The 22,522-nt window shown below is 36.5% G+C and overlaps 1 protein-coding gene across 1 annotated transcript; it reads left to right on the forward strand.

Moving 5' to 3' along the window:
• Nucleotides 1-14,607: 14,607 nt before the first annotated feature.
• Nucleotides 14,608-17,462, forward strand: LOC100919948 (protein S100-A12). Its single transcript, XM_003768032.4, has 3 exons — nucleotides 14,608-14,715; nucleotides 15,180-15,349; nucleotides 17,036-17,462. The coding sequence occupies exons 2-3, from the start codon at nucleotides 15,206-15,208 to the stop codon at nucleotides 17,222-17,224; spliced, it is 333 nt and encodes a 110-aa protein (XP_003768080.1). The 5' UTR covers nucleotides 14,608-14,715; nucleotides 15,180-15,205; the 3' UTR covers nucleotides 17,225-17,462.
• Nucleotides 17,463-22,522: the final 5,060 nt, after the last annotated feature.

Here is a 22,522-nt window from a genome sequence, read left to right on the forward strand (position 1 = left end):
TCTCTCTCTCTCTCTCTCTGTCTCGGTCTCTTCTTTTTCTTTCCTTCTCTGTGTCTCCTCTTTTGAAGGTTCTTCCCTTCCTCTCTCTTCTGAATTCTTTGTAATTGCAAAGTGGAAGAGTGGATCATAATGAAGACGAAAGGGAAAGAGAACAGACTGCTTCCCCCAGGGAAAAAAAAAAAATGAGCTAATTATGAAACCTATCACAGTTCACAAAGAACCTGCATAAGCAGCCAGACACACCTAATGAATAAGCTCTGGTGTTAGACTGAGAAAGAGCCTATTGCTTAACCCTACCTTGCTGCTCATTTCCCAAGTTTCCTCTTCTCCCCTCATCCCAAAAAATAAATAGATAAATGAGAAAACTAAAACTTTAGCCAACAGAGGTAAAAAGGAGAAGTTATTTCTATCCTTTGGGAATAATTTATCTAAAAGTGAAATTCCCTGCTGAAACCTGGGACCAGAGGAGCAAGTGATTATAAAGTGAGATTACTCATTCTCCCACACCCCTACAATGTCACTGGCAGGACTGGGAGATTGAGAGGCGGGAAATCCCAGATTTCAAGTGAGAACTTCATCACTTCATAAGAATTTATTCTGATATCAGAATTGTCACTTCCTGTCCACCCCACTCAAAATTCATTGATAAACCTACACCCTATGCCAATCACACCAGGAAACAATTGATGAATTTTTTTTACCCTGCAACCAACACTAATCAATCAAATAATAACTAACGTTTATAATGCTCGGTGTTTGCATATAATGCATGCGCTAAAAGTTGGAACTATGAAGATGAAATTTACAAATAGTTTTTGCCTTGAGAGAGATTACATCCTACTGAGAAATACAGAAATGCTATAGGAGAAAGGAGAAAATGAGAAATAGAGAGAATATTATGAGAACATTATATGAGAACATTAGAGGGAGAATCAATATCAAGTAGAATTAATGAAATAAAGAGTATGAGATTGTGAAAAGCATAAAGTCAAATTCAAATGATCTGTTTTTCATAATTATATAATACCTGGAAACACTTCCCAATGTACTGGAATTGATCGCCTAGGCAAAGCTAACACAGATTCAAAGTACTCTGGATAACCTCCAGTTAAAATCATGGTTCATGAGTACTACCCATCCCAAGTTTTCACTTTTAATAGTTAATCCAAGTAAAAAGAAGAATGGTGAAAAACCCACAATCACACGAAAGAATGTTCTAAATAGCTAATAATAAATGAAATGTACAAAACAATAGCCCTGAGGTTTCACCTCACACACTGCAAATTATGACAAAAAATAGCAATAGTCAATATTGGACTATAGACATACAAATATACTGTTGATGAAACTGAGAAATGGTAGATGCCTGTCTATTGAGAAATAGTTAAACAAATTGTGGTACATGTATATAATGTGATATTACCACACTGTAAGAAATCATATAGATGAGTAATACAGAAAAGCTTGGAAAGATCTACATGAATTGATCAAGAGTGAAGTAAACAGTCAAGAAACCAATATACGCAGTAAATGCAACAATGTAAATGGAAAGAACAACTTTTATGTATCATCTCATTTTCTTAAGGGGGAAGAAGATTTGGTTAATAGCTTAGTTCAGTTCCAGTGGAGCCAAGTCCTAGTTCCATTATCCAAAACCCCCTTGGACACAAATCCCAGGCACCCTAGTTTCTCAAAGCCTCCATGACTAGCTAATTGGCTGTACCACCTTACCTGCACTACTGGCTCCAAGGTAGCCATGGCTCAAAATTTTTTTTTAATAGCCTTTTATTTACAGGATATATGCATGGGTAACTTTACAGCATTAACAATTGCCAAACCTCTTGTTCCAATTTTTTACCTCTTACCCCCCCACCCCCTCCCCTAGATGGCAGGATGATCATTAGATGTTAAATACATTAAAATATAAATTAGATACACAATAAGTATACATGACCAAACCGTTATTTTGCTGTACAAAAAGAATCAGACTCTGAAATATTGTACAATTAGCTTGTGAAGGAAATCAAAAATGCAGGTGTGCATAAATATAGAGATTGGGAATTCAATGTAATGGTTTTTAGTCATCTCCCAGAGTTCTTTTTCTGGGCATAGCTGGTTCAGTTCATTACTGTTCCATTGGAAATGATTTGGTTGATCTCGTTGCTGAGGATGGCCTGGTCCATCAGAACTGGTCATCATTCCATAATATTCATATGCCACAATTTATTCAGCCATTCTCCAACTGATGGACATCCATTCAGTTTCCAGTTTTTAGCCACTACAAAAAGGGCTGGCCATGGCTCAAATTAAGTCTAACGGGTCCTTAGACTTATTTCTGGCACTTTCTCTTTAACTGAGGACAAACAAAATCAAATAGAAACAAATCCCTTAAACCCATTTCTCAGAGACAGAATACAAAAGAGGACACAACAAGCACCATGTTGGGAAAACTGGGCATGCTCCAAAAGCCCCTTAAAGATGTCTCCATGTTAGGAAAACTAGTTATGCCCAAAGAGTCCTGTGTTATAAATGAAATAATTCATACTCTCAGGAACATCAAACTTTTTGTATATCTCAGTATTTGTTTGTGTATTCTATCTTCTTTTGACCAGCTTAAAAACAAATAAAATTTCTTTCTCTTATATTTGCGTATAGTTCTCATTATACAACCCATTAAAGAGTTAGCAAGTTTCTCCATCTTTTCTCCCATTTTCCTTTAATATATCATTTATTTTCCTCCCTTTTCTTCTTTCTTACAATTTCTTCAAAACTATGAATGTTATGGAATATTATTGTTCTATAAAAAATGACCACCAGGATGATTTCAGAGAGGCCTGGAGAGACTTACATGAACTGATGCTGAGTGAAATGAGCAGAACCAGGAGATCATTGTACATGGCAACAGTAAGATTATATGATGATCACTTCTGATGGACGTGGCTCTCTTCAACAATGAGTTGATTCAAACCAGTTCCAATTGTTTAGTGATGAAGAGAGCCATCTACACCCACAGAGAGGACCATGGGAACTGAGTGTGGACCATAACATAACATTTTCACTCTTTCTGTTATTGTTTACTTGCATTTTGTTTTCTTTCTCAGTTTTTTTTCTTCTTGATCTGATTTTTCTTGTGCAACAAGATGACTATATGACTATGTATACGTATATTGGATTGCACATATATTTTAACACATTTAACATGTATTGAATAGACTACCTGCCATCTAGGGGAGGGAGTGGGGGGAATGAGGGAAAATTTTGGAACAGATTTTTCCCAGGGTCAATGTTGAAAAATTACCCATTCATATGTTTTGTAATAAAAAGCTTTAATAAAATTTTTAAAAATAAAAACAATTTCTTCAAAACATTAAAAACAATTTATAGATATTTTGTCTTAACTTTTTGATCCTTTGGGACATTAAAATCCTAAAAGGATATTTTATCATCTATTCCTCTCTATTATAATACAGACAATTCATTCTTATAATGTCCCTTCCATATTATTCAATTGTAGTTACCTTTTTTGTTTCTCTCTTAACTTCTGTATTTGTATTCCAAAGTTTCTTTTTTAGATGTAGTTTTTTTAATCAAGAATATTTTTAAAACCTCTATCTATTGAACATCGATTTTTTCCTAGAGTAACAATTTTTCTAGATAAGTTCTTTTGATTGTAAACTTTTTTTTCTTTACTAATATTTCTTGCCATATGTTTTAATGCTATTGCTGACAAATTTTACATACTAATAATGATTTGGACATCTAGGTGGCATAGTGGATAGAGTACCAGGCCTAGAGTCAAGAAGACTCCTCTTCCTGCGTTCAGATCTGACCTCAATCTTTTATAGCTGTGTGACTATGAACAAATCACTTAATCCTATTTGCCTTGGTTTCCTCATATGTAAAAATGATTGGAGTAGTACATGGCAAATTATACCAGTATATTTCCCAAGAAAACTCAAAATGGGGTCACAAAGGGTCAGATCCAACTGAACAACAACCAGAAGTAATAATTATAATGATGATAATTCCTTGATGTTTTGAATCCTTTCTTTCTTAATCCTGGTCATATTTTTTCTTTTATCTAAAAGTTATGGAATCTGACAAAAACATCTCTGAGAATTTTCATTTGGGGATTTTGTTCAGAAATTGACAAAGTGAGTTCTTTTTATTTTCAGAATATTCTATAGTTCTGACATGTTTGGGCAGTTTTCTTGAATGATTTCTTGAAATAGGATATTTAAGATCTTTTTTTGGTCATAAGTTTCAGATAAACCTATGATTCTTAAGTTATGTCCTTGATCTATTTTCCTAGTCACTTCTTAAAATATGAGATGGTTTACATTTTCCTGCATTTTTTTCATTCTTTTGATTTTCTTTTAAGAATTCTTTTTTTGTCTTCTGCATATTTAATAGATTTCAACTCCAGTTTCCTTATTGTCATAAAGTTCTGTCTAGTGCTATGACTTTAAAATCCATGATCTAAGGCTATAATGCTGGCATTGCTACTAGATCCATAAAGATCTTTCTGTCTCCTGCATAAATGTGAATGTTAGAATTGTTTGAACAGTGGAAAATATTGATTAGGTTATGTTTTTCTGTATAAATAAATAACATTGATTTTGGAGAAAGGAAGAAAATTATGCTAGTAATTAAAGCCACATCTTGATCTATAACCTTGAAAAATCCACCAAAAAATGCCAAAAAGTAAAAATTGTAAATATGACTCTTACAGACCACATAATTAGAATGGTAACTGAGGTAAATAATAATTAAAAGTTAGTCATAAGGGCAGCTAGGTGGTGCAGTGGATAGAGCACCAGCCCCGAAGTCAGGAGGACCTCAGTTCAAATCTGACCTTAGACACTCAAACAGCATCCTAGTTGTGTGACCTTGGGCAAGTCACTTTACCCCAATTGCCTCAGCAAAAAAAAAAAAAAAAAAAAAAAAAAAAATTAGTCATAAATAGAGACAAGAATGATTTACTTAAGAATTATTAAGTCAAGAGCCAAAGTTACAAAAATAATAAATTCTCTCAAGGATAATTGCAATAATAATACATTAAAAATGTACAAGATGAAGCTTAAACACTTGGCAACAAATTTATTTCGCTGAAGGTTTACAAGATGAGATTAGAATATAACCACTAGATGGAAGCAGAGACTGGTTATTTATGAAGCAATGCCCAGGGAAGTGCATTGGAAACCATCACTTAGGTGTTGATTGAAGGTTCAGATAGTTTGACATTTTGTCATTTCTATTCTAATATTTTCCATGTACAAATTACTTAATTTCCTGAACTGTCAATTTCTTCATCTGTTAAACTGGAGTGATAAGATTTATATTATTTCATAGAATTATGGTGAGCAGAATTTCAGCAAAATCTGTTGCTGTTCAGTCCTTTTCAGTCATGGTCAACTCTTGGTGACTTCATTTGAGGTCTTCTTGGCAGAAATACTACAAGTATTAAGTGTCTGAGGCCACATTTGAACTCAGGTCTTCTTGACTCCAAACTCAGTGCTCTATCCATCTAATTGTAAAGGATACACAATTGGTAATCTTGTAGATTTGGGCACTTCTAGGGGCTTGTCTATCTATCAACATACCCGCAGACCTTTCCATCCTACCACATTTTTATCTATGTGCTCCCCTAAAGGTTCTATAGAGCACCTACACATCATGATGAGTTATAGTATTATATAATACGATTAGTTTTACCTAAATACTCCCTTAATCTGGAATATGTCCTATCCTCACTTCTACCTGACAGAATTCCCATATTCCTTCAAAGCATAACCCTGATACCATCTCAATTAATGTCAATAAACATTAGTTCAACAACAACTATGTGTCAGGTACTTTACAAAGCACTGGGGATACAAAGAAAGCCAAAAGACAAATGCAGCTCTGAGAGGACTCTCAGTCTGATAAGGAAGAAACAGAAAAACAATGTGCAAGCAAGATATTCCACTGGGATAGTCAACCAAGGGAAGACTTTAGAATTAGAATTTAGAAGAAAAGGCCTCATAGAGAGGCCCTTTTTAGCTGAGACTTGAAGGAAGCCGAGAAATCCAGAAAGTGAAGATGAAGAAAGAGAGCATTATGTCATTGGGGGAGAGCTGGTGACAGTGTCTAAAAACAAGAGATGGAATGTCTTATTCAAGGAAAAGCAAACAGGTTAGTGTCAGGGGCAAGGGGAGGAGGAGGAGGAACGTGTAAAATGTCAGAAGCCTGGAAAAGTAGGGGGATTGAGAATGGTCCTTTGAACATCAGAGAATTTAATATATGATCCTAGAAGCAACAGGGAACCACTAAAACTTATTGAATTGTGACATTCAAGGAAGGTAGAAGTAACACAGTCAGTTATGCACTTTAAGAAGCCCACTTTGGGAGCAGTTAGGTGGCACAATGGATAGAGCACGAGCCCTGAAGTCAGAAGGACCTGAGTTCAAATCTGATCTCAAACACTTAACACTTTCGAGCTGTGTGACCCTGGGCAAGTTACTTAACCCCAATTGCCTCAGGAAAAAAAAAAGAAGTCCACTTTGCCAACTGAATGGACTAGTATAGGAAGGTTTTATCTGATTCCTTTCTTCCTCCTGAATGTCTTGTATATATTTTATCCTTACTTTCTTATGTAGGTGTTTCCCCTCCCCTCCCCTCCTCCTCCCCCCCTCCCCCCACCATTCCCCTTAAAAGTTCCTTGACTGATTACTGTTTTTTTTTTTCATTTGTATACCTAGGACTGAGAATCTTGTCTTATTTTCAGTAGGTACTTAATAAATGTTTGTTGAATTATATTAAATTAAAAGATGGAATCATTTGACAGAAAGAGCTCTGGCCAGTGGACTAAAAGCAACTTAAATGGGAATTTGTATTATTCACATTGGTCATGAGAACAAAACTATAGTCACTAGGAATTTCCTGGTTTAAGAATTTAAGAATCCCTTTTTGTACAGCAAAATAAGGCTTTGGTCATGTATACTTATTGTGTATCTAATTTATATTTTAATATATTTAACATCTACTGGTCATCCTGCCATCTGGGGGAGGGGGTGGGGGGAAAGAGGGGAAAAATTGGAACAAGAGGTTTGGCAATTGTCAATGATGTAAAGTTACCCATACATATAACCTGTAAATAAAAGGCTATTAAATTTAAAAAAAAAAAAAAAAGAATTTAAGAATCCTTCCATTTTATCACTGCCTCCTCCCAAACCTTCTCTTCCTCTTCCACTATTGTGCAATTTTTCTAAAATGGAAACCAGTGTTTTTCCAAAGGGCAGACTCTTGGTCAGATAGTGTGGAAAGACCTCCTTCTACAACCTAGGTTCAATCTCATTTCTTCTATGAAGCCTTCTTACCACCATCACTATCATCCTACCATTTCAATATGCTAAATTAGACATTGAGTGGTATAGATTTAGAATTTGAAGGAATCTTAGAAGCTAGGAATCCATTTTGCAGATGAGGAAACCAAGTCCCAAAAAAGACTATGTAATTTCTCCAGTGTCACATGGCTAATAAGTTGAATCTGAGGCAGGATGTGAAGATTTTCTGACTCCAAGTCCAGAAGTTTACTAGTCTTAACCAAGTCAACATGCATTTATTGAACACTTACTCAAACACTATGTTAAGGGAATTCTGGGACTATAAAAAAAAGACCCAAAAAAGACTCTGCTCTCAAGGACTTGCTTAGCATTTATTAGTCTAATGTTCTAAGTTGCCTTTTTCCTCTAATTCTTTCTATTCATTCCACAAAAGGGTATGGTTTAATGTGATAGAAGAATGGCATTATGGAACCTTAAATTATTTCCTCTTTTGGAGCCTCAATTTCTTGATCTGTAAAATGGTGGATTTTTTATTTATTTATTTATTTGCCTCAATTGCTCCCTAGCCTTAATCATTGAATGGGTGCAGCCTCAGTCAAACTGAGACTTGGTTGAAGAGCTTGGCTTAAAAAGGTCAAGGTCTCCCATTGCACCTGATCATCTTGATCTCTGACTGCTAGACACAGATGGCTCTGGAAGGGAAAGTTACGCAGGTGACCTTGCACAGCCCCCATCACTCAAATTCAATTTACTTGCATGTTGAAGCATCATCTCCCTGATGTCTTGGTCCTCTTTGAGATAGAAGAATCCACCAAACTTGATAGTATATAAACTTCCAGGTCTAATATTAGATGATTCAAAGGATGTGCTAAACTATTTACTGAATTGAGTCTTAAAGGACCAACCTGGGCTTCCCCAGAAACTAAATTTTCTCAAATAAAATAAGCAAATGGAGTGAAAAGAAATCATATTTGTAGGTTTTTCTCACAACTGTCCTGTGTGGAAAGTATTCACTTATAATTATCTACATAAATTAGTTTCTACGTGTTATTAAATGAAGAAGCAGAGACTCTCTCTGCAGTCTCACAGATGTTAAGTATCAGACTCAGATTTCCTAACTCTAAGCCCACTGTTTTCATTTGGGTTTTGTTTGTTTTTTTATTTTTTGTCCCCCCCCCAAAAAAAAGAAAAAAAAAAAACCCTCTTCTGGAGCACTGCAAAGGACTAAGAATGTAAGGGATTGTTACTGTTACCGAGAACAGGAAACTAGTTCCAAGGACAGGGGATTAGTCTCATATTTCTATTTGAAAAACCTATTTGATCAAGACATTTCCAAGGAACTTTTCAGAAAGGATCCTAAAATGGGTATTTTCTGAAACAATTCATACAACAGAAGCATCACTTTCATTCTTCTAGTTAATCCTTTCAAAACAAGGAGACAGTCAAATTTTGCGAAACTATAATAGAAAATAGCTGAAAAGAAAATTTCTGATAATTTCTCATCTCCTAACCTTAATGTTGTTATTTATTCTTCTATCTCAAAGAGGACCAAGACATCAGGGAGATGATGCTTCAACATGCAAGTAAATTGAATTTGAGTGATGGGGGCTGTGCAAGGTCACCTGCGTAACTTTCCCTTCCAGAGCCATCTGTGTCTAGCAGTCAGAGATCAAAATGATCAGGTGCAATGGGAGACCTTGACCTTTTTAAGCCAAGCTCTTCAACCAAGTCTCAGTTTGACTGAGGCTGCACCCATTCAATGATTAAGGCTAGGGAGCAATTGAGGCAAATAAATAAATAAATAGATAAATTTAATTTCCTCTTTCACTTAGTTTAAAAAAAAAACTAAATAAATAAATAAAGAGTAATTTTGAAGTCTCAGCTCTTTCCACAGAAAATGTGAAATGTGAAAAAGGCCACATGAGGGCACCAGAAGTCTTCCCTGTTAGAACACTTGTAAGCTAGGAATAAACAGGCAAGCCTGATTTAATTGTGAGGGACTGTTAATCTTGAGATCCTCTGGAACCTATACTAAATCTCTAACTAGCTGCCCCCTTGCTCAGTCTTGGATCTCCTAGTCTCAAGAACTAGGGTCGGTTCAGGAAATTCAAATCCATTTAAGCCAAACATAATTGGGGCAGTTCATCTGCTGAATGGAAAAAAACTAACTAAATCCCAAGTACCAACAATGTCACTTTATATAATCTTTACTCCCCACCCATAATATCTCATTAACCTAAAAAGCAGAGAACCCAATGTTTTATTGAAAGAATGGAGAGTTTTACAGTATTTGCACCATCCACTCATTCATTCTACAAGATTTTACTGAGCAGTTACACTGTGTACAATAGACCTTGCTTAGATCCGTGGAGGGATATAAAGAAAATATGGTTCCTACAACCTAACTTAAAAGACATACAAGACCTATATTAATGGAAAGCCAAGCAATACGAGGCAGCACATAAAAGTAATGCTTAAGCACCACAGGGATTCCTGTGAATCTCTAGGTATGAGTTGTATACAGATGTTAAAAGGTCTCTGATATTCTATGGTTTTGAGTCATTTCAGTGTAAAGAGGACAGCTGTAGCAGTCAGGAAAAGTTTACATGAAAACATTAGGATTTGCATTTGGCCTTAAACACATTCAGGATTCTAAGAATAAAAGGTGAGAAAGCAATGTGTTCCAGGTCCAATTATTTTTTTGCTAATATTTTTGTTAAGATTCTACATCTGGTTCGATGGACCTTAGACCCTGACTGTTCAAATAAACAATTTCTTTAATAAAAACATATCTGAAAATTATATAAATGTGTATGAATATATTGAATTTAACATGTATATTTTACCATGTTTAACATATATTGGATTACTTGCTATCTAGAGGAGGGAATGGGGGAAAGGGAGCAAAAATTGGAACACAAGGTTTTGCAAGGATTAATGCTGAAAAATTATCCATGCATATCTTTTGAAAATTAAAAAGCTTTAATAAAAAATAAGTAAAATAAAGTAAAAACATATCTGACATCCCTCAGCTCAAAGCAGTCTACAAGGAGATTGTTTTTTTAAAAAAAGATAATTGAGGAAAGTAAAAATAGGTTAAAGTCATAATTAAAGAGATTAAATAATTGCAATCTGAAAGGTAGTTCCTTGAGGTCTTTGGAATGTACTACTAAAATCCCAAAACTGTTTTTATATCCTTCTTGTCTAAAAGGCCTGTATCTGAGTCCCAAATCAGCCCAACTGGAGATAAAATTAATTCAAATTTCCCCAGGTCTCTCTACTGCTTCTAAATTCCCCCTCTTGATGCCCCCCCACACACACACACACACCCCTATTGACATTATATAGTGTAAGGATTGACTCAAACTTCTTCAGTTCTACTAGTATCCTGGGCCACAACACTATACAAAATCATAGAGTTGGGAATAGAATGCCAAACCTGAGGAATAATAAGTAGGCTAGTATGTCCAATATGTTCAGTGAGTGAAATGGAATAATGTGAAATAAACCTGCAAGGATCTTCTGGAGTCAGGTTGGGAAGTTTGCATTTTATCCTGAGGTGATAGGGACCCACTGAAGCTAATGAAACAATCAGATTTGTACTTTAGGAATTTTATTTCGGCAGTTGTGTAAAGAAGAAATAGATTAGAAGGTGAGTCTCCAATTAGGAGACTATTATGATGGTACAAATGACAAGTGCTGAGGGCCTCAAATGGAATGGCAGCTATGACATTGGTGGGGGGGAAGATGAAAGAAATGTTGTGAAGGAAGAACCCCTAAAATTTCATAACAAAATGGCTATGGGTAATAAGAGAGGGAAGAAGGTCAAGGACAAATTCAAGAAGGATCCCAATTCCAATATGAATACAAATCAATATCAATAAAAGCCAAGCATTCCTCAGGGCACTGCATAAAATGTCCAGTAGCCTGTAGAGCACTCTCTCCCTCTAAAGGTTCCCAGCAAAGGCAGGTTCACTAATTCAGTTACCAGCTATTCTCATGCCTCATAACATTTTTCCACCACTTTACTGTAAATGCAGTTATCTCCTATCTGGCCTCCCACCCTACATAGGTTGCTAGAATAATTCAGTGCATACCTTCTATAAAATCACTCCCAACCTACCTCATCTAGTGACCAAAAACTTCCAGTGTACCTCTACAGTGTTCAGGGTCAACTCCAAGCACTTGTAACCTGACATTCAAAGCCTTCTTTATAATTTCATCTTCTGTCCCCTTCTTCCCTACCCATTTTTACTTTTCACCATCCTTCTCCAGGAACCCTCAGTTATTTGAATCACAGATCACTTATTGTTGAATTATTAGAAATTCCCTTTGTGTATATCTTGAACCAGATGGCCATTGACACAGTATCCAACTCTGAAATTCCGTTATTCCTCTGCTGTGATTCAGCATTTCTTATTAAGCATTTTAGGATGCAGAATCCCTCTTCCACCGGCTCTTGACTTTATTTGTGTCATAGATCCTTTCTAAAGACTGCCAAAGCCTAAGAATCTTTCCTTAGAATAATGCTTTTAAGTGAATAAAATAAAATACATAGAATTACAAAGAAAATACATTGTACTGAGATGAAATTATTAAAATTTTAAAAAACAGATTTATGGATCTCCCTTACAGGTGAAGAGCCTGTAGTCTAATTCAAATCAAAATTAAATGAGAAACCCCTTTACAATACATATAATAACTGTCATTTAACTTCTATCAAAAAAGACCTCCATTGAAGGAATCCATTATTTCTCCAGACAGTCCATGCTACTTTGGGACATTTCTAATTGTTATTAAACAGCAGGGAGAAATCTTTCTAAGATTTACAGAACAAGTCTCTATTCTCTTCCATTTGACAGCCCTTCAAATGTTCAATGCCAATTATTATGCCTTACTTAACCCACCACCAAATCTTTTGTTCTCCTGGAAGCTAGCTGCTTCCAACAAACCTCATAGAGCACGGTCTCCATTCCTATAGAATCACATAACTTCATTTGGAAGTGATTTCAAAGGACTATCTAGTTCAATTGATACATGCAATGGAATCACTGCACTTTTATTTTGCATTATCACTTCCTTTGTTCTAGGCACTATACTTCTATTAATACAACCTTGATAGACTTTTTGACTGTCATGCCATATTGTTGACTCATTTTGAATCCATAGTACACTAAAATCTCAAGTTCTTGTTTATGGAGGCTACTTTCTAATCAAATCTCCTATCTTTGTGAACTTGACTTTCTGAATCCAATTGTTCACATTTATTCCTATTAAATCATATCTTCTGAGTCAGTCTATGTTTCTAGCTCAGAAATCTTTTAAGATACTAAATATGCACTGTATTAACTATTCCTACCAATTTCTTATTATCTGCAAATTTGAAAAGCATGTCATCTGTGCCTTCATCCAAGATACTACTGAGGAAAGAAAATAAACAGCAAACAGAGCCAATTACAAACACATTTAGTTTAGCATTCAAAGCTTTGTACAATATGAACCCTGCCTTTCTCTCCACCCAGAATGATCTTCTGACTCTTTTCCCTAAACTGGTTCAGCCCTTTTTCAAATGAGAGTTTATTCACACAAACTCTCTATCCCAGAATGCCTCCCTTAAATAAAGAAATGGGAAGCCTTTCTGAGCAAAGAAATCCACCTTTATTAAGAGAAACAAAGGTAAAGTCCACAGTCCACCCAGAATAATCTGAGACCCTGAATAACAAAATTTACAGTTATTTATAGTTTTTTGGGTTGTTTGGTACAAGTTTGGGCTATGGTGTAAACAGTCAGCACCCTCTTAGTCAAGCAAGCTCTTAGCTCAAGCAGGCCATGATGTCTCAATACATAGCTCATTACATATGATGTTACAATAAGTGCAGTAAGTTTATATTTGTTATAATAAGCAAGACCTTTTACACTACATGTTAGATCTATCTTTTATCCAGTATATTTCAATATAAAGATGATTATAATTATACTTATAAAATTCACTTAGCACATGGATTGCCTTGAGACACCTTAGTTTCTGTGACACACTGATTTTTACTTAGAACTATATTCTTACTATAAATCACAGTTACCTCTTATCCTATTAAAAATTATTGTAGCTTATAAAAGATTAGAAAGGCAATACAGAGCAAAGCACTCAAGGCATTGATTATTGATTTTACACATTACACTCCCTATTCCCTCTTTCTGTATAAATCCTACCATCCTTCAGACACTATCTCCTTCATTAAGTCTTTCCTGAATATTCCTCACAATCTCCCAGCCTATTTCTCTGAATTCCTACAGCACTTTGCAATTCTTGTAATATAATTGAGAGATTGTTGGTTTTGAAATTAGAAAACTTGATGATGTGTAAAGGAAATGAGATACAAAGTCAAAATACATGAATTCAAAGTCTATCTTAGATAGTTACTCCTATGTGATCCTGGACTATGAGATTAAGCTTTTTCATTTTTGGAGAAGTGGGTTGAAGCTACTTCAACCCAGCTTTATCACTTCAACTTCATCACCAATTCCAAATCTCTGATTCCAGAATATAGGTTTCAGTCCTGACTTCATGTACATTAGTTGTAACTCTTGGTTAAGTCCCTTAATTTATCTGTATCTTTCTTTCCTTATAAATAAACTAAGAAAATCAAACTAAGTGACCACTAAGGTCTCTAGGTCTCAAAATCTCTTATTTTTATTCCATTAAGTATTGATGAATAACTACAAAATGGGCTTCTCAAGAAAAAGTCTCTTAGTTATCACATATCCCCTATCACTAGCACCAAACATAGCATATAGGAGACAGTTAAAAAAATTATCTAGTTAATAAATTCAAATTACTATGTGCAGAACACTGAACCCAAAATTAGAGAAAACACAAAGTTTACCAAAGACATGTTCTCTATCCCCATGGGGCTTAGTCCCTAAAAAATAAAATAAGAAACATGCAGGTAACTCTAATATGCTTAATTATAAGATAGATGCCTTTTGAGGCCAATTGTAATGGTAAAAACTATAGTGTTTCCCAGTGAGAAGACAGAGGCTGATTTATTTCCTCCCAAACCAACTTGGAGGGTGAGGAGGGTAGAAGAAGTATGGGTGGGGTGAGGAGACTTGGAATTTCACAAAAAGGCAAAGGAGAAATGTGAACAGTTCCCCTTCCCCTTCCTCCAACCTCTATACTGCCCCACACACCCTTCCGGACCAGGGCAATCTTGCTCAAAATTACTAAACCAAACACCTGTGAAGCAATCATTGGGGAAAAGAACAAATCATCTGTCACTGACAACAGCCCTAGAATCTAACTGAGGCACCCCTATAAATGTCAGGTCTGCCCCACTCACTCTGTGGGACTCTCTGTGAAGCAGCCAGCTGTCCTCTGGATTCTTTTGTGGTAAGTTAAGAAGCTCCATGACTTTTCTGGGTCAGGGAAGATAGAACTTCTACCACTACTATCCCACAGCCCTTAGCTTGTGCATTTTCCATATTTCCCATCTTCCACCCCTTTTTTGCTACTTGGCATCCCCTCAACCTCCTTCAGATTTTCTTACGAGGCACCCCTTTCAAGGGATTACTCCCTCATGAATTCTTATTCCATCCATGCTGAGATCATAACATCCCTTCCTATTTAACGTAGACAACAATCCCCTGAATCCTTTGTTGGCCGGCATGAAGGCCCTTAAATCCTGCATGTTTCTCCCCCAATCCATCCCATCCTATCCCTCTCAAATTAGGCAAAGCCCCCTGGACCTCCCTTTATGTAACTGCCCACCCTCAGTCCCTATAACCCTTCCTTGACCAGTGAACAAGGAGTCAGATTCCAGCACCCCGACTCACATGTTCCTTCTCTTCATGCAGTTGAGAGATCAAAGTCAACTAGCACAATGGAATCTTGTACATTGAAAGATTGCCTGAAAATCATCATTGATACCTTCCACCAATATTCAGGCCAGGGTGGTGACCCAGATGCTCTGAATAAGAAAGAAATGAAGCAGCTGTTGACCAAAGAGATGCCACATTTCATTAAGGTGAGAATTGGAGACAAAGGTGCAGAGATGGGAAAAGATGGAGGAAGAAAAAGAGCATGGCTCGAAGGTCCCAGGGGCTTAAAGGGAGACCTTTGTTTAGGCTCAGATAGTAGCCTGAATTCCTAAAAGATTTCCTCCTGAAAGTCATTGAGACTCTAGAAAGTTATTGCTCTTTGAGTCCATGATGGAATAATCCAGAGATGCAGGAGATCAATTTCTCTGGCCCTAATTTTTTAATTATCCCAAAAACCTTAGCATCATAGACTTTAAAATAGAAGAAATCTTAGATCATCCAGCCCAACCTCTCATACCCCACACCCCACTTTACAGATGAAGCAACAGAGGCAAAAAAATGAGAGTAACTTACCAAAAATTTCACAGCCCTCTAGTAAGAAAGTCTAGATTCAAAGCCTACTCCTCCAACTCCAGGGATCTTTCTTTTACCCAAGATTGCCATTTTACACCAGTATGTTCCAGAGCTTTCTTCTCTGCCCCCATAACAGAAAAAGACCCATTCCTGTTTCATCTCAGATATAGGATAAAGACAGAAATTGTGAGATCACAGGCAGGGTGTAGAGATGTGTTCAGATGCTATGCCAGGGGAGGAGTGAATTGGTCCCAGTAAAGAGAGATGAGTCTATATCTCAAGATTTGGATAAGGCCCTTGGGTTAATTTTCTTTTACCAGGCAGGAAAGAATAGCAGTAATAATGTATAGCATTTAAAGTTTAGAATATGCCTCTCAACCATCTTGCTAGGTAGGTACTGTTGCTATTATTATTCCCATTTTATAAATGGAGAAACTAAGGTTTCCAAGAGATTAAATTACTTGCCCATGGTTAAATAGTAAGCATGGGTCTGAGCCAGGATTTCAACCCAGACTGGCAGCTAAAGTAATAAACTGCTGGCTGTACGGAGTGCCTGGAACCACATTAAAATGCAATTGGGAAAAGTTTAACAAAATAATTAAAAATATACTATAACATAGCTAATGTTAATTTGTGGTTTTCTAAATTAATACATCAGAGATCCACTTCTATGTGACTCTGACACCACTAATGTAGCAGACAGAGTACCAGATAAGGCACTGGGAAGGCTCTGAGTTCATATGCTACCTAAACCCCCAATCCTTAACATAAGCAAATCACTTAATCACTTAACCCTTTCTTTACAATGGGGCTAGTAACAGTACTAGTGTCAGTAGTATTGTGAGGACCAAATGAGATAGCACATGTAAAGTACTTATGTACTATATAAATGGTGCCTATTATTATTTAGTATTATTATTATTTAGTATTAGTATTATTATTATAGAAGTATCCATGCTTCTGAATTTCATGGTATCATTCACTGTGAAGATGCTCTACATAGTTGAAGTTGCTATGCAATTTTATGGTAGTCTAATTTTGCCCTATCTTCACTATTACAAATTATTTATAGAAGATCAAAAATAGGAGGACAAAAATAGGGCAGTAAAAATACTGCCCACTAGTGATATAATATTTTCACAATCCTGTATTCTTAAGGATCCATCCTCATGAGTATGGATGATCAGTATGGGGTTTTCCCAATGACCTCCAAGAAAAGCAAGCTTACTGCCAGGAAGGAGCCCCAGGCTATGAATTGACTTTGTTCCTTACCTTTTGTTCTAATGACCAACCACATCTCTTTCTTCTCTCTGTTCCAGAACTCCAAGGACCTGCAATGTGTCCCACACCTCTTTCAGGAGCTAGATACAAATCAAGACCATGATATTAACTTCAAGGAGTATGCTGTGATGATAGCACGCCTGGCCATGGCCTCTCATGAAAAGATGCATGAGAATGCACCAGACAAGGATCATCACAGCCACGGGCCTGGCCTGGAGGGAAAGTAATCAGGGAGTTCTCACTGTGGTGGTGGACATGGGCACTAACACTGATAGTAGAGAGGCAAAATCTCCCTCTCTTTCACATTCAACTTTCCTTCCTTTCCCATATCCCCCCATCAAGGAAATGTTTCAACTCCACAGAGGCAGAAGAAGGAGGGCAAAAAATAATAGGGAAAGGAGTGCTGGTGTCCTAAAGACCTTAGCAATATGATTGGAGACAATAAAGGTTTTCTTTGATCCATTGGTTCTTCTGGTTCTTCTTTCTCCCTTCTTCCACACCTTAGGGTTATTTCCCCAAGGTTCTATCCATTGGGCAAAACCCACATCAACTCCTTCTCACTGTTTCCCTAAAATAGTGAGTTGCCCTCTAAAGCTATTCATCAGTATATCCATTAGTTGAGCCCTTACAATTTCTAGGTACTGTTGCAAAAACAAGGATAGAAAAATGTATCAGGATTAGTATATGCCCCTAGGGAGTTCAATCAAGTTAGAGAGACAAGGTTACTACTACAGTTTAACAGTATAAAGCAGAAAATGTAACTCAAATGAGAGGTACAAAGCATGAGAGCTATAGGAGTTCTGGGGAGGGCTAAATCATCATGTCCTGAGGATATCAAGGAGAGCTTCAGAAAGGAGATGGCACATAAGCTGAATCTGAAAGACTGGTCAGGATTCTGAAAGGATAACAGGGAGAGGTATTCTACATTGTTGAGAATAGATAGTCTAAACAAAATACAGATTGGGAAAATTCCAAAGAATATTTAACAAATATAAAATAACAAAAAATAAAATATTTAGAAATTTATTTGATTGGAGCAGAGATTGCCTGTAAGAGAGAAGAGGGAAATAAGACTAGAAAGGTAGACTGTGGCCAGATCAAAAAATTACAAATCATATATTTAAATCTGAAAGGGATCTTAAAAGTTACCTAGTCCAACTTACTCATTTTACAAATGAGGAAACTGAAGGTCAAAAAGATGAAGTTATTTGCCCAAGATTATTCAGATAGCAAATTGCAGAACCAGTGATTTAAACCAAGTTCCCTTAACTCTGAATCCACAGGTCTTTCCACTATGCCAAAATTGGATGCCCCCTTAAAAAATGCATTTACAAAAAAAAAAAAAAAAAAAAAAAAAAAAAAAAAAAAAAAAAAAAAAAAAAAAAAAAAAACAAAGAACCTATTCCCTCACACTTCTTACCAACTTAAATCTTATGAGTTGATTTTGCCCCTGGTACAGGACTAAGAGATCATTTCAGAACTGATCTTTCTTTTGGGCCATCAAGCACCTATCACCACCACTAGAATCACTCCTAGAAGAAGCTGATTGACTGAAACTGTGTGGTGTCAAGACAAGAATACTGAGCTAAGAGTCCAGAGATATGGGTTCTAGTACTTATTCTACCATTATCTTGCCTTGTGACCTAGGGCAAACTATTTATCCTCTCAAGATATCAATTTCCATGCCTATAAAGTGAGGAAGTCTGAACTACTTTATTTCTAAGATAGATCTAATAATCTATAAGAAAGCATACACAAATTGTTTCCTCCATGGGTAAAGACATAGCATGGCATAGAAAAAAGAATACTAATTCCAGGCTTGGAGAATACAGACAAATAGCTGCCCTTCCTTACATGGAAGGGAGTTAACAAGTAAGAAAGATACTTAGAAATTATCTAATCCAATTTTTTCATTTACAGAGGAGAAACTAAGACCTAAAACAGAAGTCCCAACATCATAACTAATAAGTGGCAGTACAACAAAAGGGCAAGTCTTCTGAATTCTGTTCCAGTACTCTTCCCACCAAAGCACACTTAATCTCTTAAAATGATCAGGCTGATGATTTATTCATGGAGGACACAGAGATCACAGTCTTGAGGAGGCAGAAGTGAAAGGAACAAGGAGGGGAAAAGGGTGAACATACCTAAAAGTATGAACTTTTCAGCGGTACTAAATGAGAAAGGCAAGTAACTGATAGAGAATCAGAACAGAGGTCCCCTTGGCAATTCAAAGGTCTAGGCTGTTGACACAGGCTCAAAGTGTAGAGTTATGGATGAATTGGTGTATTTCATGAAAGGACAAATTAATGTCTTTGTTTTCATTGAAGGGGAAGTGTCAAAAAATGGATGAAGTCAGAGTTGATGGAGAAAGAGGTTGCATTTAGAGGGGTATCATGTCTTCAAAGAAGTAAGCGATATTTACAGAAATATAAACTCTCATAGTTGGAAGAAATCTCAGAGGCCGTCTAGTCATCTAAACCTGAGCAATGAACTCCTCTGGAACATAATCAACAAGTGGGCATCCAACCTTTGTTCAAAAACCTCTAGTGAAAGAAAACCCATTTACCTCCCAAAGTAGTCCATTTCTCCTTTGAATAGCTTTAATTGTTAAGTCCTTTTTGTATTTTCCCCCTGATATTAAACCTAATATTGCCTCTCCATCCTTTACTATTTTGTTTGCCCTCAGGAGTCAAATAGAACAAGTCCAGTTCCTCTTCTATCACGTAATAGATGCTCAGATACTTGAAGATAGATATCATGTCTTCCCTAAGTCCTCCCTGTTCCAAGGTAACTATTCCTTCAACATGTCCTTTAAACAAGTCTTAATTGCCTTCTTTTGGACACTCTCCAGTTAATCAATGTCCTTCCTAAAATATAATGCCTAGAACAAAAACCATACTCTCAGATGTGTTCTGATCAGAGCAAAATATATCAAGATTATCACCTCCCTTCTCTTAATTCATATTATATTAGTTTTTTGGCTGCCATATAACATTTTTTTTCTGACATTGAGTTGACAATCTACAAAAGACTCATTGTTTTTCAGACAAACCACTCCAATTGTGCCTCCCTATCTTGTACTTGTAAAGTTTGTTTTTTTGTCTAATCTAAGTATAAGGCATTTCATATACGCCTATTAAATTTGATCTAATTAGATTTGGCTTAGCATTCTAACTTGTTGAAATCTTTTTGGATCCTGTACTTTGCCCTAGGCAAATTACACATGGAATGTTTCCATTTAGTTCTGGGCCCCTTATTTTTGAAAGTATATTGATGCTCTGGATGGGATTCAAAGAAAGATGAGCAAAATAGAATAAGGGAGCCCATACCACATGACTTATTCTGCTTAGTGTCACAGAGATAAACTAAAAGCAATAGATGGGGAAAGCAAAAAGACAAACTAAAGCTTGATACAGGGAGAGACTTCTTGTTAAGTAGAGTTGTCCAGGAGTATAATGGACTATATCTGGGGGTAGTGTTTCTCAGCACTGAAGATATTCAAGAGAAGACAGGATGGCTACTTGTTGAGGATATAGAAGGAATTCCTGCACAGGTATAATTTGAAACAGATGACCCTTGAGATTCCTTCCATCTCTCAAATTTTATAACACTGAATACAGAAAGAAGAAGCTTGGGCTGAAACTTAGTAGTTAAGCAGCACCTAATCAGACAAGAATTTTATGAGTTCCCTTCCCATTCCTTTCCCATTTCTCATCCTTTTTCTTTTTCTCTATTCTCCTTATACCCTTCCTGCAATATTGAAAACTAGAGAAAGGAAAGATTTTCTCACTATCTTCTCCTGAATTGAATCTTCTTAGTTCCTTTTCATTGTTACCACCCCAGAATAAAATTGGGGAAGATTTCTTTCATCAATAACTGAGCCCCTGATGCCCAACTGTTGGTATTTTTCTCTTCTTTAAAATAATAAGAATTCTCTGAGAGAAAGCAGGTTTCTCAGGGAGGTTTTCTGGAGGCAGCCTTAGTTTCAGTTACAATCACCCAAAATCTCAGCCAGCTGATAAAAGTTCAGATCTTTTATTGTGTCCTTCAATATAGTCCGGTTAGCTCGGGCCTATCTCTTTGCTTGGTTCCAAGAGCTCCTTTCGAATGTCTCCAAATCCAAAGGTTTGTCCTTCCGACTCCAGCCAGCACCAAGGTGAAAGATGCAATGAATTTCTCTTGCCTCAAAAATAGGGCTTGTAGGCTTCCTCCCAGAGTACTCCTTTCCAACCCCTGGGAATGTTCCCAAGTAACTCTCTCTAGTGGCTCACTGGAGCTGTATTTATGCTACTTCTCCCAGAGTGGGATTGTGGGATACCTCCCAGCATGCCCTCTGCCCCTAAGATCTTCAAGGGAGATGTGAATTCAGATATCTCTTTCTAAACCCTGAAATCTCCCAAACATGTGAACTCCAATGAGTACTTAAATATTTCTTGCTTCTATGAGCTCTCTAAAGGTGTGAACACAAGCATCGTTTCTATCAGTTGTACTTAGTACCTTGTTTCAAGTTTTGGCCCAAAATATCTCCTTCTAAGATCAAATCAATCATATTGAACCATGCTAAAATAGATAATTATTGTCTCTATCAACTCTAATGGCTTAACACTTTGTAAAGATTCCAATACCCAACCTCCCTCTTCTTTCTCAATTTTCTTTGGTCTTGCCTCTTTGCCTCACCCTCTCCCCTACAGTCTATGGAACTCAAGGGAAACACAGACAGTTTCCTAGTTCAGACTCCAGTTTAAAGCATCACTGTCTTAAGAGGACAGGTTCAATACTCTAAACAGATGCTTCCAGACCCTCCTTTTCCTCCATTCCCTTTCTTTTTTAGATCTGACCCACAGGATACACTAGCTAGTCTATTTCTTCTTAACCATCTTAGGTAGAACTATTACCTTTATTTCCCCTTTGGGAGATAGTATGGCATGATGTGAAGCACAAGGAAAAAGAAAGCAATTTTCATTGCTACTTTAATAAGTTTATTATATACTTTTTAAAAAACACACATTGGTATATAACAGAAGTTCATGTTTTCATATAAAATCCTCTTTTTCATTCCTCTCTGCATTGTAGTTATTGAAATGATTGTGATGGTTGTTACTAATAAAAATATTTTTATATAAAGTGTGTATAATAAGGGACCTGGTAGGTGCCAGCCTTGTCACCTACCAATATGGCTGTAAATAATTCCCTACTTCCTCCAAGCCTAGGATCTCTAAAGTCTCCTTCTCTAAAATTCTATGGAATCAAATTGGCCAAAACTATTTTTCTCAGGCATTTTTTAACTTTGTAATTTAGCTGTTTCTCCTCCCTGATAGTTTCCCATATGCTATATGTTCTGGTCTGCTAGATAAAATTGACAGAGGTAAGGGCAGAGACAAGGGGAGAAGAGGTTGAGGGAAAATAACATGAAAAGATGCATGGAGGAGATAAGTAAAAATTAGAACATCAGAGATTTAAGACTGCTTTAAGTTTAGAAGGTAAGCAAGAGATGGCACTTGCTAAGTGGTACAATGGATAGAGTG

This window comes from Sarcophilus harrisii, chromosome 4 (genome assembly GCF_902635505.1).
Source record: "Sarcophilus harrisii chromosome 4, mSarHar1.11, whole genome shotgun sequence".
Taxonomy (NCBI): domain Eukaryota; kingdom Metazoa; phylum Chordata; class Mammalia; order Dasyuromorphia; family Dasyuridae; genus Sarcophilus; species Sarcophilus harrisii.

Excerpts from the sequence above, each read along its gene's own strand:
- LOC100919948 (XM_003768032.4), top strand. The coding sequence starts at position 15,206 with ATGGAATCTTGTACATTGAAAGATTGCCTGAAAATCATCATTGATACC. Across the intron at positions 15,350-17,035 it reads AGATGCCACATTTCATTAAG|AACTCCAAGGACCTGCAATG; the intron begins GTGAGAATTGGA and ends TCTCTGTTCCAG.